The sequence below is a fragment of the Harmonia axyridis genome, chromosome 4 (genome assembly GCF_914767665.1).
Source record: "Harmonia axyridis chromosome 4, icHarAxyr1.1, whole genome shotgun sequence".
Taxonomy (NCBI): domain Eukaryota; kingdom Metazoa; phylum Arthropoda; class Insecta; order Coleoptera; family Coccinellidae; genus Harmonia; species Harmonia axyridis.
In genome coordinates this window covers 26,343,771-26,361,884 of record NC_059504.1, presented here as the reverse complement: position 1 = coordinate 26,361,884, position 18,114 = coordinate 26,343,771, and the positions used below count along the sequence as shown (strand labels likewise).

Here is an 18,114-nt window from a genome sequence, read left to right as displayed (position 1 = left end):
CCGTGTCCATCACAGAACACTAGTCACTAAATATGTCCATGCCGTGTCCCAACTAGGGATGTGCGGTTAGTGGTTCGTTCTTAGAATATAGAATACCAGGAAGGAACATAAGGCCTTTGTTAAAACTGGTGAACGGATATCCGCCATTAGATGACTTCCATGATTCAATTCTCAGTCAATTTTGTGTTTCGTGCTGTCAAAGTAGACCAACAAATCCCATAGACGTATCATAGGGTAAGACAAGGGTTTTCTTTTTGTTATTACATTTTTCAGGTTCATTATTTCTTCTGTAGTGACTGTGTCTAAACACAGATGGCGCTATGGTTGTATGCCAACTTACATCAACCCCGGCTAATTTAAAGGGGTCGTCACATTGCAAAACCACAGATTAGTCTGTGGCAAAACAGTCACTTCTTCTAGTTCTTCACGATGATGTGAGAAGGTGTGTCTTAGGCAGAGATCGCTGGAACGCCTAACTGAAGAATCCACCAGCGATCTCGGGACGAAACACACCTATACCTTGGCTCGAGAAAGACTCGCCAAACTTCATTCTCATCAAATTACTAGCTAGTAGCGTTATTCAGTATATAAATTTATGGTACAGCAATGGGATGTAGTCTCACTTTAGCCTTTGGAGTTTGATCAAAACAATCATCAGCAAAATGACGAGAGCATAAATAACTTTAAGTTTTAGGAACAAATTCAGGTTCATTTATAAAATGAATCCATGCCGGTAATGGTTGTCGATACAACCATTTTCCACATTATATAAATGTTTTCCAGTTCCCTCGATTTTTGCACAACTTTTCATTTCAAGATTCAAAGTTTTGTTGATGTTTATTTTGTCCGCCCAAGAATATTTCTTTATTTATAATAAAATTTGCTAACTAAAATCATAAATTTTTCTATGTATGTTTAAAAAAATTGAAAAATTATAATACAATAGTGACCAGAACCTCAAAATGCGTGGAAAGTGCTCTAATGGATCATGATTATTTATATTCAATTACTGGATCCTCAGGTTCAGGTATGACTGGACCTTCATCTACATCCAAGCCTTCAAGCTTTGTGGGAATTTTCATTTAGTTTATTTGTTTATTCATGATAATAATATATAAAATCATCACATCATGTATAGCATCTCGTATCTACAAACATTGCGAGACAAATAACATAATGACAGCACAGCAGAAAGGATGTTCCAAGAATGCACTAGAATCGAAGGAACTGCTGATAATAGATTCCACCATATGTAACCAAGCCTTCAAAAAACACAGAAATCTTTTTATGACATATTTTGACTATAAGAAGCCTTCGACTCTATTCCACATGGGTGGCTGACAAAAATTTTGGAAATATACAAGATCGATCCAATTACAATAAACTTTCTGAAGTATGCAATGTGCAACTGGAAAACGAATATCGAACTCTCTACGGCGAACATAACTACTAAAGAAATGCCAATAAAAAGGGGAATTTTCCAAGGAGATTCATTGAGTCCCTTATGGTTCTGCTTGGCGCTGAACCCCCTTTCTAAACAACTGAATGCTACTGAAAAATGTTTCAATGTCAAAGGAAATAGAAATACTATTGCACTCAATCATTTGCTATACATGGATGACCTAAAACTTATAACAGGCAACAAAAACCACTTGCAAATTATGGTCAAACTGGTGGAAAATTTTTCGAAAGACGTGGGGATGAAATTCGGATTGGACAAGTGTCGTACGATTAGCGTAGTGCGTGGAAAAATCCAAAATGAACCGATAGCTCTCTCCAATGGACAGGAGATAGAAGCAATGAAATCGGACGATCTTTATAAATACCTAGGAATGAAACAAAACCGACGAATAAACCATCAAAGAATGAAGGAAGACTAAACAACTGAGTTCATTAGAAGAATCAACAAATATTTTAAAAACAACCCTCAACAGCAAGAACATGACGAGATCCATCAACACATACGCATGTTCAATTCTTATATACTCTTTCGGTATCATTCCATGGAGCAAAACAGATATGGAAAACCTGCAACGCAAAATGAGAACCTTGATGACGAAAGCACACAAGCACCATCAGAAAAGTAGCATTGAGAGGACGACACTGCCGAGGAATAAAGGAGGCAGAGGTCTGCTAGACATCATGGAACTTGCCCATGGTCAAATTGAATCCTTACGAACATACTTCAAAGACAAATCAGGCACGTCAGAGATCTACAAAGTACTGTGTGAAGCAGACGAATCAACACCTTTACAACTGCACAAGGAGCAATTGTCATACAACCACCAGACAATCCAAGAAAAACTGCAAAGATGGAGAGAAAAGCCCCTACATGGACGACATTTCAACGAGTTGACCCAGGATCATGTCGACATTGAAGCGTCGAACTATTGGCTCACATTAGGTGCGATGTATCCAGAAACGGAAGGATTTCTTTTAGCCATCCAAGATCAAGTGATCTCAACAAGAAATTACTGCAAGCATATCATAAAGGATCGAACTATTACTGACGATCGATGGCGTTATAGGTGTCCAACGAATGAGACAATCCAACATATCATGGGAGGATGTCAAATGTTTGCAGGAAATGGATATAAAGAGAGACACGATGCAGTAGGAAAGATACTACACCAAGAAATGGCAACTAAATTAACACTAATTCATTCTGAAAAAGTGTCATACTGCAAATACCGACCAGAAACCATCCTGGAAAACGAACGCTATAAACTGTACTGGGATCGTACAGTTTTGACTGATAAAACAGTCCCTCACAACAGGCCAGATATATTGCTAGTTGATAAACATCAAAAGGCAGCAATACTCATCGACGTAGCAATACCCAATAACAACAACATGCGTCAAAAAGAGGTCGAAAAAATTTCAAAATATAGGAACCTCGAGTTTCGGATAAAGCGCCAGTGGGGAATGATATCAACGAGAACTATTCCAATTATCATCTCAACAACAGGAATAGTACCCAACAATCTCAAGAGGAATATCAAGCAACTAGGAATTAGTGAGTATATATGTAATATAATGCAAAAAGCTGTTCTTTTAGGTACTGCAAGGACAGTGAGAAAATTCCTAGGAAGCGAAGTCCAAGGATCGGACCTGTCCTCGTCGAACTTCTGGTCCTCTTACACGCAAGGATCGCGTGTAAGAGGACCAGAAGTTCGACGAGAACCAGGGGGACCACAAGGACCGGACACGACCGAGTTCTGCCCTTCTGATATTTTAAATATCTGGGATTGAGTGAATGTTCCTCTTAGCGAGGAGTGAGAAGCCGACGGCGAGGAGAAATCCTACGCGTATAGGCAAAAGTCGGGGATAATAATAACTTCATTTACCCCACATGAGAGTTCCCAGTAATAGGGTAACAAATTACATCAACTCAAAGAAATTACATGTAAATTCCCTAAAAAACTAAATGAAACGACAAGTTTTCCAATAAAATGATAGATATAAAGAAGAAAAAAACATAAAATAAACATCTACAATAGACTAATATTAACTTTGTTAGCACAATCACAAAGCCTGTTGCTCGCTGGAGATTGTTGATCCGAGGCGTGGATAGACTACATGTTGGAGAATCTCTGGCTGCCATCCTCGGGACATGAATGTTTACCCGAGAGAGTAGAAATGGGCAGTCAATCCTTCCACTTAAAAGTTTTTTGGGCGAATCTCGCGCACTGCTGAACCTGCCGCTCAATTAAGGTTGAAAGCCTCAGCTCCTCCATTATGCCAGAAAGATCAACACCACGCTCCGGATATATTCCTGTTTTTCTATATACGACGTATTTCAGGAACTTCCTCTGAACTCGCTCAATGGGAGTAAGATGCGTTGCATAAATTGGGAACCAAATCATGTTAGCGTACTCCAACCTACTGAGAACAAGTGAAAAGTAGACATTTCTGATAGCAGACAGATCGTCTAGCTCATGGAAGCTCCTGAACAGAAAACCCAAAGATTTACAGGCAGATGAACACATATCTTCAACATGTGGAATAAAGCTCAGCTTACTGTCAAACCATACTCCTAGGTCACGAAAACGATCTCCAGCCGCAATAAAATCATCACCAATGTGATAATCGAAAGCTAGTGGATGCGTCTTCCTGGTGAAAGTAACTTCAAAACACTTAAAATTTAAAATAAGTCCATTCCGCAAGCATCAACCTCGAACTAACTCCAAACTTGACTGAAGTAGTAATTGGTCATTTTTTCCAAGTATTCTCATGAACAGCTTCAGATCATCAGCATAGGCTAAAGCCTCACAATTGAGAGAGCATAAAAGGTCATCAATGAATATTATAAACAGCAACGGCCCGAGGTTAGATCCCTGAGGAACGCCAAACTTGAGCTCATACTCAAAAGATCTGAATCCATTGTAGAAAACATAATTAGTTCTTCCCTTTAAATACGAACGAATCAACCTCACAAAGTTAGGTACAAAACCAAGTGAATTTTAGGGGGAACCCGGCCCCCCCCTTATCTTCGCCACTGATCTATATCCATGCTTTTGGATTTTGGGTTCATAGTTATCAAAGGAAAACAAAATGTAATCTATAAACCTAGTTATTCAAAACCTATATGCATACTATCTTCCAAGAGTTGTAATTATAGATAAACATGATTATTTAATTTTGTTACTCTGATACCATAGAGCAGAGTGCCAAATTAATGTCTAATCTTAATATTCATATAGGCCTTCCAAAAGTTCCAGCTGATAATCTGACTTTTCATTGGTATGTCATGTCTTTACAAACAAAAACAACAGTTATAAGTTTCTTTATATTTATCTTAAGATAAAATCTATCCAACATGATATTGATTATTGAAAAGTGTATTCTTGCAGTGTTATAAACAAATTGAAAAACTTTTAAATGTGTATCGCTAGACGAGATATGGATTGTGTATATGAAGCTTATTTCGAATCTAACAATCATTGCGAACCTGATGATATTCCAAGACTTTCAACACCCCTTTGGATATTCGGGAAAAAATACAATGCTCTAGATGGTAAATTGTGTTATCTATTCTTAAATATGTAAAAAAAACTGCCTTTTAGATCTAGAGAAGATTCGTCAGGATATAACATCCAAACTTTGGTTCACCTATAGAAAGAATTTCGTACCTATTGGTGGCGATAATGGATATGTTTCTGATAAAGGATGGGGATGTATGCTTAGATGTGGTCAGATGGTCTTAGGACAAGCCCTTTTATTTTCTCATCTTGGCAGAGATTGGTTCTGGGAACCAGGAACCAAAGACTCTATTTACCTTAAAATATTGAAAAGATTTGAAGATTCTAGACAAGCTCCTTTTTCAATACATCAAATAGCCCTCACAGGTATTTCAGAAGGAAAATCTGTGGGGCATTGGTTTGGACCAAACACAGTTGCTCAAGTTTTAAAGTAAGTATCTTGTGAATAATTTCCTGATATATTTAATTTTGTTTCTAACTGTTTTGGGTATTTTCCATTTCAGGAGATTAGTTCAATATGATGAATGGAGTTCTTTGGTAATCCATGTAGCTTTGGACAATACAATAGTAATTAATGATATAAGTATGTAGAAGAATTCTCATTTTATTTTCAATGATTATTGAATATTTTTTTCAGAGGAGCTATGTCGAAGAAATGATATAAGTACGAAATTACTGAAAGTTAATTGGATGCCATTATTATTAGTAGTGCCTTTACGGTTAGGATTAACTGAAATGAATCCAATATATATTCCAGGATTGAAGGTAAGATTTAATTCAGAAATCTGTGTTGAATCCATCTCATTTTATCAAATATAATAACCCATTATTATCCAACATCAGCCTATCAGTATAGGGAATTAGGAATTCTCATTCTCCCCTAAAGGGATCATCCTATATATTTAAAATCCCATAAGGATTGAGCCTTATCGTGTACAGTTGAGATTGATCCAAGGTTTGGACCATCTGGAAAAGGGTGAGGAACTGTTTTGTCATTACAAGCGCATGATCCCAGAACAGAACAGTTTTCCAGAATGTATTTCTCTCAATACGATTGCCAATTCTTAGTAAAGTATTTTTCCTACTGAATCGTGCCTTTCTCTATATTTTTGAGAATGAGGAATTAAAGGAGTAATCTAATTATTAGATGAATAAAAGAAAAATTGGTAGTATCTTAAAAGAACAAATTTTTTTAATTAGAACAACTGAACTTGATATACATGACATTCAGTTACTTTGTTTCTTATTCAAAATTTATATTTAACAAATAATTTCAACACTTTCTCTCAAAGTTTCTAATCACTGTTAGACCTATCATATCTCGTAGTTTTTGAAATTGGACTCTTGTGAAACTCCTGGATTCTTGACCAATTTTATAGCACTAGCATTGTCCACATATAAAGTAGGTATTCCCTTTTCCTCTGAAATTTCACTGAAAAGCCTTTTCAACCAAATTAAATCCTTAGTAGCTTTACTTAGAGCATTGTATTCTGATTCAGTACTGAATAGTACAACACTCTGTTGTTTTCTACTGAAGCAACTCATTGCTGCATTTGAAATTATGCTAACTGAACCACTTCTGGATTGTCTTGTTTCCTTGTCACCTGTTTAATCCGCATCACCGTAAACTTTCTACTCCTTATCACCCCCTCCACAATAGAGTAAACCAACATCTATTGTTCCTTTGAGGTATCTGTGAATCCTTTTCACCGATATCCAATCTATCAAACTTGATTTATTCAATTTCTCTGACAATAATAACAATAATAATTTATTCATTTCCACAATTATTGCAAGCATACACATATACAGACAATGAAAGGAAAACACGTCAAGTAACACATAGAAATCATCTATCAAAGTGTTCTTTTAAATTGTATGGCTCAAGTTCCAACAATTTGAATGCTTGGTTCCTAAAGTTCTTGAATGCACCAATTGTTTTGATGGACAAGGAAAGAGAATTGTACAATCTCATGGACATGAATTCGCAGTTATTTCTACTAAGAGAAAGACTTATGGCTGGACATGCCGAGTGCAACCAGCACTCTTGTTCTGAGTAAAGTATTCGCTGTTCTTTCTAATAAGCACAAGGCATCTGTATATACAGGGTGTTTCAAGTTCGACTGCCTATTAGACGTTTCTGGAAAATTCGGAATATGACATTGTTCATGATGCCCTATTCAGCTAAAATATTTTCGAACCTTCCAGTTATACAAGAAATGAAAAAAAAATTTTCAAAAAAAAACTTTTTTTTTCATTTTACTTCTCAGATATCATCAAGACTCCCATTCTCAATTTCTCCTTTCTAAAATTATTGCGTCAGTCCTTATAGATTTCAAAATATTAAGAAAAAACCGAAAACAAATGGGGATATCCATAGTCACTATTACATGAATTATCACTACTGTGAATATCCTATGCGTATACTCGATTCACTTTCTCGAACAAAAAAGATGTAGTAATGTTTAAACATGATTATGATCCTAAATTCAATAATTCAAGAGTTATTCGAGATTTTATGAATTTATGTATAAGTAGGATCAATTTCGAATCTGTTTCTAGAATGTGTTTAAAAGCAATATTCTATGATCATAGAAATTAAAATATGCAATTATTTCAAAGTGACAGGTGTATTCATTATTGAAGTTAGTAGATCATAATTTCACGAAATGAATCCCTGATATTCAAATAATGAAATTCTGGATCTATTCCATATCCACGGTGAATGCAACAGAATTGTTTCGAGAACTTGTCGAGCATTCAATCAGAAATATCCACATTTATCACCAATTAACGAGAAGATATTTCGGAAGTATAAAATGTATTCTATCGCCTTTTTATATGTATAGAATATTCATCGGCACACAGGAGTGCTGCATGATTTTATCTCATATGGTACAGATTTTTTTCTAGGTAGGAACTCCTGTATAATGGATATTCACAAAGTATGAAACATCCTTTCAAGATCTTCTCATTTAAATGATGAAGATGAGGAAATTTCTGATTCAATTTTCGATGAGTTCTATCAATAATAATAAGAAATCGAAAATGATGGATTATAGCGTCTGTGTAATAAATATAAGGTAAATAGTTTGTTGGCGTGCAGACAAATTTTCAATTCTGGAAAAATTACCTCTTCGAGCGGAACTCGAACCCGCAACCTCCGAATCACTACTCCAGCGCTCTAACCACTAAGCCACCGAGGAAGCTGAAGATTCTTCGTAACGAGGAACCACTAATCCCAGAATCTAGTGTTAGTATGTTATGCCTTACGAACTATATAATAATTCGCAAGGGTTGTGAAGTTGAAATGTTAGTATGTACTCAATAACGTCAGTGATCATCCTGATTCCATTCACCTTTCCTCTAGCGTCATCGACATATTTTTTTGACTACAGCTTATTGATTCAGGTATCCAATAAAGTCAGTTAAATTAACAATATTATCAAAACAACTTATTGTCCGATGTTGTTATTTTCGAGATAACTCATCTTATCAATAGAAAGTTCGTTATTTTTCATCAATATCGAATTTTTGCTTTTTACTTCCTGTAATATTTCGTTCAAAAGTTTTGCCTGCATTTTTAAATATTCTTTCTCAAAATTTGTTTCGATAGTGTGCGTTGATATTATAGATCTCGCAGATTCTTCCATCTCTGAATTTAGTTTCTCTAATTCTGTGGTTATTCCGTTCATTCTTCCACATCTTGTAGAAAAAAATCGTGCGAGAATATATCAGAAACGCACAGTTTTCATGGTTATATTTTATTATTCTATGTTGGCACTCCGAACTTTCCGCCACGGCGGATCAATTTGCCTTAAAGAAATCAGTTCTGCCAACCAACTTTTTTCAATGCAAAAATCACTAAAATATATTTATGGAAATATTTCATTAATTTCAATGAAAATGCAATGAATTAGAGAAAATAATGTATAATACTCGTACAGAAGGCTCATTCTACCACTCGTTCATTCCAAAACTCGCCACTTCGTGGCTCGTTTTTGAATTTTGAACTCGTGGAAGAATATCAATGCCTTCTGCACTTGTATTATAAATAACTATTTTGGGTACAAATTGTTGTTGATGATTTTTTCGCTTTATTTCAGCATGACTTATGCAACATTTCATTGCATTTAACGCAATTCAGTGCGTCTACCACTTTTTATTGCAGTAGTTACACAAATTTTTCTTTATTTCTTCACTGTACAAATTATTCGCAGAGCGATCGACTTCTTCGTCTTCACTGGCCGACATCTTGATACTGAATTTTATTATCCAAATATAAGAAAGCAAAACAATGTATTGACTAACGAGAATTATTGTATTGTCACTCAAAAATTAAATTTCCGACTGGTTGACGAAATTGAAGTATTGGAGGTCATTAAGTCGATCAAGAGTAGATGAGTAGGCTACGATGGAATACACGTCCTCACCCTCCATTTATGTGTGCCTCATATCACGCATATCATTAACCACTGCCTTCGGCATTCAGTTTTTCCAACAGAATGGAAGAGGGCGCTGGTTATTCCTGTTCCGAAGGTACATAATTTGCGGCCAGTCAGCATTTTACCGACTATGTCCAAAATATTGGAGAAAATTTTAAATAAGCAAATATGGAAACATCTTGAAAATAACAAAATTATTCCATTGATACAATCAGGTTTCAGAACCAATCATAGATGCACTACAGCCCTATTGCAAATTGTTGATGATATATAGATCGGAATAAGTTAACGATTTTGACTCAGTTGGATTTCTTTAAAGCATTTGATAGTCTCAATCACTCAATGTTGAAGTCTATACTGCTCCATATTGGACTATCAGATGATGCAATTTCACTGCTTGATTCTTTTATATCAGAGAGGCAGCAGGCGGTTTTTCTTAGAGATAGAATCTCTGATTTTTTGGAGATACTGAACGGTGTACTACCTCAAGGGCCCAATTTTATTCATCATATACAGGGTGTTTCCTAAACATGCGGCAAAAATTCAGGGGGTTGTTCCTTGGACTATTCTAAGAATATTTTGTCCTTTGATGATTTTTGAAAAACCTATTTGTTTCGAAGATATAGGGGAAACAAAATTTCAGATAATAACATTTTATTATGAAAAATTACATGAAAATTCAACTCAACCTACAAAAACTGTTGAAAATGACCACCTCTAGCCAGCATACAAGCATCCATAATAGTCAAAGATAAAATGTTAATTGCTAATACATCACAAAACGAATTCAAAAGAAAACCGTGTTTAATCTGTATTCCTTTACCATCTGCACTTATCAATTTTTAGTCAAAAAACTGGCCGTTTTTAGTAATTGGAATGTTGTTAAACAAATTTAAAAATAAATTGTACCTACTTAGTAAACACATTTTTATTTAAACTATTATTAATTTTAAAAATATGAAAAATGTTGTTCGCCCTGTATCTTCGAAACAAAGAGGTTTTTCAAAAATCATCCAAGGACAAAACATGCTTAAAATAGTCCAAGGAACAACCCCCTGAATTTTTGCCGCATGTTTAGGAAACACCCTGTATATCTATTAGTTCAAAAGTTTCATTGTGTTAGACTTCGGTCCTCTCCCATATGAATTATGCAGATGCTTTTTATGATCCGTGCTTGAATGTCAGTGATCGGATGCGTGTTCAAAAGTTACAGAACTCTTGTTTGAGGATGATTTTCTGGTTAAAAAATCATGATAGGGTAAGCCACAGACTTCGGGACGCAAATTGGCTCAATATGGAGAGAAGTAGACTATACAACTCAACCGTTTTATTCTGGAAAATTATAAATCTACTTGCTTATATAACAAGATCACTTACTGAGTGGATGTCTATAATATAAATATTCGTTTTAAAGGAACACTTACTCCTTAAATTTTTAGTTCACAACAATTTCGTCATTCATTTTCATACATTACATCTTGCATGAATAAGTTACCTCTGGACATCAGAGGGTTAAAAGTTATTAGTCGTTTCAAAAACATGGTATTCACAATGCTGATGAGTGAGCAGAACAGGTCTTTATCAGGGTAGTCGTGTTTATGATTGTATTTCTAAATGTTTCTTTTTTATTTTAGTTTCTCTACTTTTTGTTTTCCCCACTACATACATGTATGACGGAAATCGAATTTTGAGATTCTTTTTTTTTTTCTTTTTAGATCTTCAATGAACCCAGGGTTAAATAGAACAGTGCATCCGGCCTGGATGCACTGGATCTTGCCCATTCTGCGAGAAAATATGTATTTTGTTTGCAGAATAAAAGCCTTTATTATTATAAATGTTTAGAGCATGTTCTATAATTTCGGAGATTCTCTTCTGTGAATCTCATTCCTAGTGTGTCTTGCCAGACTTTTGATCTGTAAAAACATAATATTCAAAGCATACTGACTGTATGAAGATTTACAACTTACTTTTTATATTTCTTGGAAAATATTACATTTTTGCTACTTCCTCTTTTCTACAGATGAAACGAAAATTAATCAATAATAAACAAAAATTACCGACAACTTTTAAATTACTGACAGAATGCACGTCAAACTTTATTCCGTGTTGCCAAAATTGTTTGGAGCACGTATATTGAAGATCATAGATTGCACTTTCGCCATATAAGGAATAAGAGAGTTTTCCTTTTTTTCATGAAATGGTAGTAAATATTTTCAGATTTGGCAACACTAACAAAAGCCTACGCTGCGCTTCTACTGGGACCGTATTCTCGACAAGTGATCTTTCAAAACGTATACGTTCTTTCAATGCTCCGAACACTGAATGTACGTATACGTTTTGAAAGATCACTTGTCGAGAATACGGTCCCTGGTGCCTTTCGTGACCGGAACGAAGATAGCTTTATGCGATCTAGAATGATATAGGCAAAGATAGATAACGAAGGCAAAATCGGATAAATTAATGAAATGAGTTGACAGTCTCATTGTTGTCTATGTCAACATGAAATTTGAGGCTTGAAATTGCTATTCTACATCAAATTTTTAAATCTCACTTTGTGAAATAATCTAATGAAATTTCACTCGTGATTAAATATCCCATAAGTCTTTTTTTATTCGATAATCCAACTAAGTTACTTGAAGAACTACTAACACAAAGCTTGAACCTATTGAAGGATAGGAAAATTGAATTGAATGACAAGTATTAACGAAATGTAACTAGACTATTCGAATAGAATACAAATTCATTTATCAATATGGCCCGTTATTGGCCAGCTAACTACTATTTGCTTAGAAATGGTAGTACTGAGTGGTTTCTGTGGAACTCTGCAAACGGCTTTTGTCGGTAAACGATTTTATCTTCTTCCATTTTCGTCACTTCCTAATAAATGCGCATGATTATTTGATTCATAGTGTTTGTCTTATGAAGGGTAGAGATAAAGAGAATCTCTTTTGGTAGAACTTTCTTGAGAAAGTGTCCAGCGGAAAAGGATACATTGGATTTATTAAATAAGATTTACTTTACAGATGCTGCCGTATTGGTTGTTGATCTCTGTTTACGTTAAAATAAATCGTACAGTTTTATGTAACACGCGGCTTGAATAGACATAGTTGGCGAGTTGTATAAATTTGGTCATATTACCTAACGAGAGATTTAAGAGGCATATTACCCACGACTATAAAAAGTTACGATTTTAGCCTATCCTATTTTCGTCACTTAGTAAATTTATTTATTCATCCATTTCATGCGTCTTCTTGGTACGCCTGCTTGGGAATCCTATGCAACACGTCCAGCAGTTGTAGAAATTTGTATATCGTTACTGGCCACCGAATGTGTAGTTGAGCTGAGCAGAGCCAGCTACGAGAATCGAAACAAAGGTTTTCAACTAATATCTAACGAGGCAAACGTTGAGCTTAGCTCAACTTCGCGTTTGGTGGCTGATCATATTCTTTTGCTAGAATATTGTTTGTTAGAGTCATTTTGTTCGGCAGACGTTATATAACTTATATTAGTTATATAAAAAATATATAATTTTTTTCAGAAATGCTTTCAGTTCAGACAAAGTCTTGGTGTTATTGGAGGAAAGCCCAATCTAGCATTATATTTCATTGGGTGTGTAGGAAATGAAGTGATTTATCTTGATCCACACACAACACAAAGGGCTGGATTTGTAAATAATAAGGAAAACGAGAGTGAAATTGAAATAGATCTTAGTTACCACTGCAAATATGCATCTAGGATGAACATAAACAGTATGGATCCTTCTATTGCTGTTGTAAGAATATGCCCATTTTTTTATTTTATGATCTTATTTATTGTATTGTATTGTTTCTTAGCTTTTCTAAATTAACAGAAATGGTTGAAACCACATTCTAATCCGCAATATTTATTGTGGATTGGAGTGTGGTCACTGAAACTTCAGTAGGATATTTTGTCCAATGTAGACTCAAAAAATTTGTCTAAATCTTTTTGTCCTTTTGAAAGTTTAGGGTTGATTTTACTATTATACATAATTGAATTAGTTCTATAGAATGCATTTATTTAATTTTAGTGCTTTCTGTGTAAGACTGAAGCTGAATTCAACGACTTATGTCAACTGATACAAGACAATTTAATAATACCAGAAACTCAACCACTTTTTGAAATAACGCTTGAGCGACCAACACAATGGGTGTCGGTACCACCATCAGTTTCAGATGTTGAAGCAGCTGAAACATCATCCATAAGTAAATGTCCATCTAATTTGAATTCCTTGAATAATATTTTATTTTACAGTTGCTGTGAGAATAGACTCGGACAGTGATTTTGAAATTGTATAATTGCAGCTTCATGAGAGTTTGACTGATGGTACTCTTTCATTCGTTATTTCAATTATTCTAATTATATCTGTGTACAGTTTTGTAAAAATTTACTGAAGAATATTAAATTTACACTTCGAATCAATACAATAGTTTCATTATTATTCAAAGCATTTTTTATTTGGTTTCTGAAAATTTTATAATACGTACTTACTGCAATTTTTATAAAGTTAAACTTGATTCTTAGAATGTCAAGTTCAAATAAGTGTGAAATTAAATATATATATATAGAAAAGGTAATATTTCTTGTGCTATATTTGATGTATTGAAAGTGTAATTTTCTTGGGTTTAGAGCACATTAATGTGCTCTTACACTTTCAATATATATGAATATATATATATATATATATATATATATATATCATAGTGTATTATACGTCAGTTGGTGCCTCAAACATGAAAAAAAAAATTATATTTTCAATGATTTCCTCTCAAACAAAAATTTACCGGATGATAGCTTATATGCAACTATGGATAAATATATATATATATATATATATATATATATATATATATATATTTATCCATAGTTTGAGAGGAAATCATTGAAAATATAATTTTTTTTTTCATGTTTGAGGCACCAACTGACGTATAATACACTATGCTATAACCAGCTGATTGCATTTTTTCGTCTAGATATTGGGTTAGCTACAATTTGACAAATTTTCAGTTGGGAGGAAATGACTGAATGTATATTTTTTTCTTCGTGTTTGGGGGGCTGCCGCCGTTCTCCCCCCAGCCGAGTCGTAGCTGACGTTCACGAGGTTTTTTATTACTATTATCTAATGCATTCTACTTTCTACTAATTACCGTTGGAGAGGACCTTGGTCATGTATATTGTAATTGTAGTATTGAAATATTGCTTCGATCGTACTCAAGTTAGCTTTTGATTTGTTAGGTTATAGTCCGGGAGCCAGTAACAGATATAATAATAAGCCGACTTTATTTGTTGAATAGGGTCTGTATTTGGATGTCAGCCACTTAGTAGTCTGTAGTAATTAAACAAAAACTATTTAGAATATAATATACATTGGTTGAAACTATTTCAGCAATTTGCAGGTTAAATCTTCAATTGGCGCACTTCTTACACGAACATTTGGAAAACGTCTCAATACTAAACTTTTTAATATTATAGGAGAGGGTCGAATAAGGCACGTTGTATTTCTTGGAAGCTTGTGAGACCGACATATGTCTACTGACTACTGCTTGGATGGCGCAGTTTAAACCCTCGCGGGAATATGGCTTGTAGTACTTCGATTCCAGATTTTGAGCTGGCACGTAGTTTTCTTTGCCTAATGTCATTTCGGGGTAGTAATACGAGCCTCGGGATGATACTGATGGGTTGGGGTTGACGTCTTTTCCGTTGGTCCAGTATTGGGCATAATAAGGCGACAGTGCGTTGTACGAGTATAACATGTGCTGAAAAAAAATATATGTTAGATGATCCTGATCTTTCTTGAGCTTTGTTTAATTGTGTGAAATATTGGGTTTATAAATTCTGGATTTACCAATAACTCAAACACAGGTCCTAATATAAGATTTATTCCATACTCAATACAATGAATGCATAAAAATTTGAAAATCATCCTTGCGCAAACGCATAATCAGAATTTATATCTAATATATTACACTAGATCCATTCTTCGAAGAATGTATATAAACTACATTTTGACATATATACAAGTCTTTCTAATAGTTTCGTGAAGTCTCACATAACATTTACTATTGGCCAAATCGGTTTTATTTTCTTCAGGGTCGATAATTATGTCTACATAATTTTGATCTCGAAAGTCCATCTCCTTGACAACATCTACATTTTACTCCAACAATAAAATAAAAAAAAGAAAAATAATAAGATAACCTGAAATTGAACAATATTGAATTGTTAGTACCTAACTGGAATTTGCCAATAAATCAAACACAGGTTCTAATATGAGGTTGTTCCATATTCAATACAATGAATGCATAAAAATAATTCTTAGCGCATAAGCATGATTCGAACTTATATCTCTTTCTTTTTCCAAGTTTCCAATCTTCTGAACTTTTTACATCTCTGGGCAGATTTAAAATATTGAATCTAATGCGCAGTTCTTTTCCAAACACAAGTTCTGGTGATGGGCTTCTTTTAGTTTCACCATGTTTAATATTCCCATATTCAAAGTGACCTGGCTACACTTTCATTTTCACCATTCCTAAATGTGAAGAAAGTAAATCATTCAAAATTAATTTAATTATTCTACTGTTTCACACAAACAATCTGAATCAATGGTAAGTTCATTTTTACTCTTACATAAGGGTGTGTTTCCCCCGAAGGCATTCTCTGTGGCCACCCTGTAATAAAAAATTCTTTAAGTTTACTTAAAATTTTTTACATAAAGTTTTTTTGACGCTCGAAAAAAACCCAGAGAAATGAAGATCATGCAGTGAATAAACGCAATATAAACAAAAGCGATACTGCTACTACCACAAAGAAACCCAAAAATGCTAAGGAAGAAACTTATCCGGACCACGTACAGGTGGAGAAACAAAAGCAGAGCAAAACTTAAAGCGACATAACAAAACAGAGAACTAAATAACAAACTATAACACCAACTGTCATTAATGTCAATAAGAATCGAAATCAAAACAAACATATTCAAATAATACAGAATACAACAGGTGAAGTAAACAACATTGGTAAGGAAAACAACGTAGCAAAACAAAACAATCGGAACTGGGAAAACAAGCGAATTCACTGGATTTATGTGTGGATTTATTTATATCGAATAAAGCGAACCGCCACAGAAGAAAAAATTCAGGAATATATTAAAAATGCAGCTGGTTTTGAAGATAGCAACATAATAGTGAAAGAGACACTTACTGCCGAAAACGCTTCACGATGGTATGTTACAACAGCACCATTCAATAAAAAAGATGATAATTATAAACCTGAATTATGGTGTGGGAAGATTTAACTCCTCTAGACACAAAGAATTCCTATCTAATCAGGCTGGGGATTTTTTACTTTGAATACTGGCAAACCGCAAGAACCTCCCAATACCTCGAGTATTATATCACAGAATGTACCGTCTATTGGGAATTGCATAGACGAACTTAATACTATTTTAAATTCGCACCCGGATTGTGACTATCTTACAGTAACTGAGCATTGGAAGACTGAAGTCCAACTAAAAACATATTTATAACACCACCAATCTATAGTGAAATTAAATTTTGGATCACCACTTCAGATCTTGTAAAAACATATAACTTAGAAAATTTCAATCTAGCAACCCACTACTGTGGAGATGTCGGCGAGCATGGAGGAGCTGCAATATATGTCAAAAAAGGAAAAAAATATAATGTGTGCCAAAACTTAAACGCCTTATCGAAGTGCGGTGTGATTGAGTGTGCGGCAATAGAGTACAGTGTAGAGAGTAACGTCATTATGTGTATTTACCGACCACCATACAATTCAAGTATTGATGAGTTCTGTGGAAGACTGGAAGATGCCCTTGAGTTATTAACTGGGATGGAAAAAGTGGCCTTTATCACAGGTGACTACTGACTTCAATATGAACCTAAAAGACAATAAAAAAGCCATCAATCGAATGAACTTATTACTAAGTGCATATTCTTATGAAATTGTAGAACTTGTATAGACAGTGTTTTGACAAACTTTAAAGATGTTTATTCAAAAAATGTTCTGTACACTTCAATTTCTGATCACTTAGGTTTGAAATTTACTTTTACTAAAGATGAAAATAAGAAAGAACCTACTTGTCCTAAAATCGTCAGAATGTTTTCTGATGAAACTATAAATACTCTCAAAATAAGGTTAAAGTCTCGGGATTGGAAAGGAGTGTATCTGGTTGCTGAAAACAATGTAGATACACATTTAAACACGGCATCTTCCCGAAACAGCTCAAACTTGCTACTATTGTTCCTATATACAAGAAGGCCGATCGCGGGTTGTTCGGGAGCTACATACCAATAAGTATTTTTCCATAATTTTCTAAGTTGTTTGAGAAGGCAATGTCTGATAGGCTGATTAGCTTATTGACCTCTTGCAGTGCCGTATTTATAAGATACATACAAGTGAATGAATAAGCCCGATCCAGAGAAATCAAAAAGAACTGAAAAAACGCATGACAATTGCTTTACTGTCATCACGTAGACCACGAAAAGTTGCTTCTCCTGATTTAGGTTCTTAATCAATTTGACAGTAATCTAAATTTCCTTCTGCTTTGTTTAACATTTCGCCTGGGATTTGTTCATCTTGAGTATTTTCGATTTTCATGAAACTTTTGAAATGATTGCAAATTATTTATGTTAATAATCAACGTCTTCAAA

At 34.4% G+C, this 18,114-nt stretch overlaps 2 protein-coding genes across 14 annotated transcripts in view; one reads left to right on the top strand and one right to left on the bottom strand.

Annotated features, from left to right (window-relative positions):
- Positions 1–4,533: 4,533 nt before the first annotated feature.
- Positions 4,534–13,867, top strand: LOC123677655 (cysteine protease ATG4A). Its single transcript, XM_045614311.1, has 8 exons — positions 4,534–4,743; positions 4,854–5,017; positions 5,067–5,412; positions 5,486–5,565; positions 5,620–5,747; positions 12,966–13,199; positions 13,476–13,650; positions 13,700–13,867. The coding sequence occupies exons 2-8, from the start codon at positions 4,882–4,884 to the stop codon at positions 13,741–13,743; spliced, it is 1,143 nt and encodes a 380-aa protein (XP_045470267.1). The 5' UTR covers positions 4,534–4,743; positions 4,854–4,881; the 3' UTR covers positions 13,744–13,867.
- A 745-nt stretch (positions 13,868–14,612) lies between these two features.
- LOC123677950 overlaps positions 14,613–18,114 on the bottom strand; it is a 35,022-nt gene continuing 31,520 nt past the window's right edge. For 2 of the 13 annotated variants that reach the window (XR_006747166.1, XR_006747168.1), the window contains 2 exons: positions 16,073–16,113; positions 14,891–15,201 (listed from right to left, as the gene is read on the bottom strand). Coding sequence is in view for 7 of the 13 variants with exons in the window: in XM_045614692.1 (XP_045470648.1) it covers positions 14,851–15,201; positions 15,291–15,368 (429 nt within the window). In the remaining 6 variants the exon portion in view is untranslated. The other 11 variants (XM_045614699.1, XM_045614698.1, XR_006747171.1 and 8 more) reach the window with 10 other exon arrangements.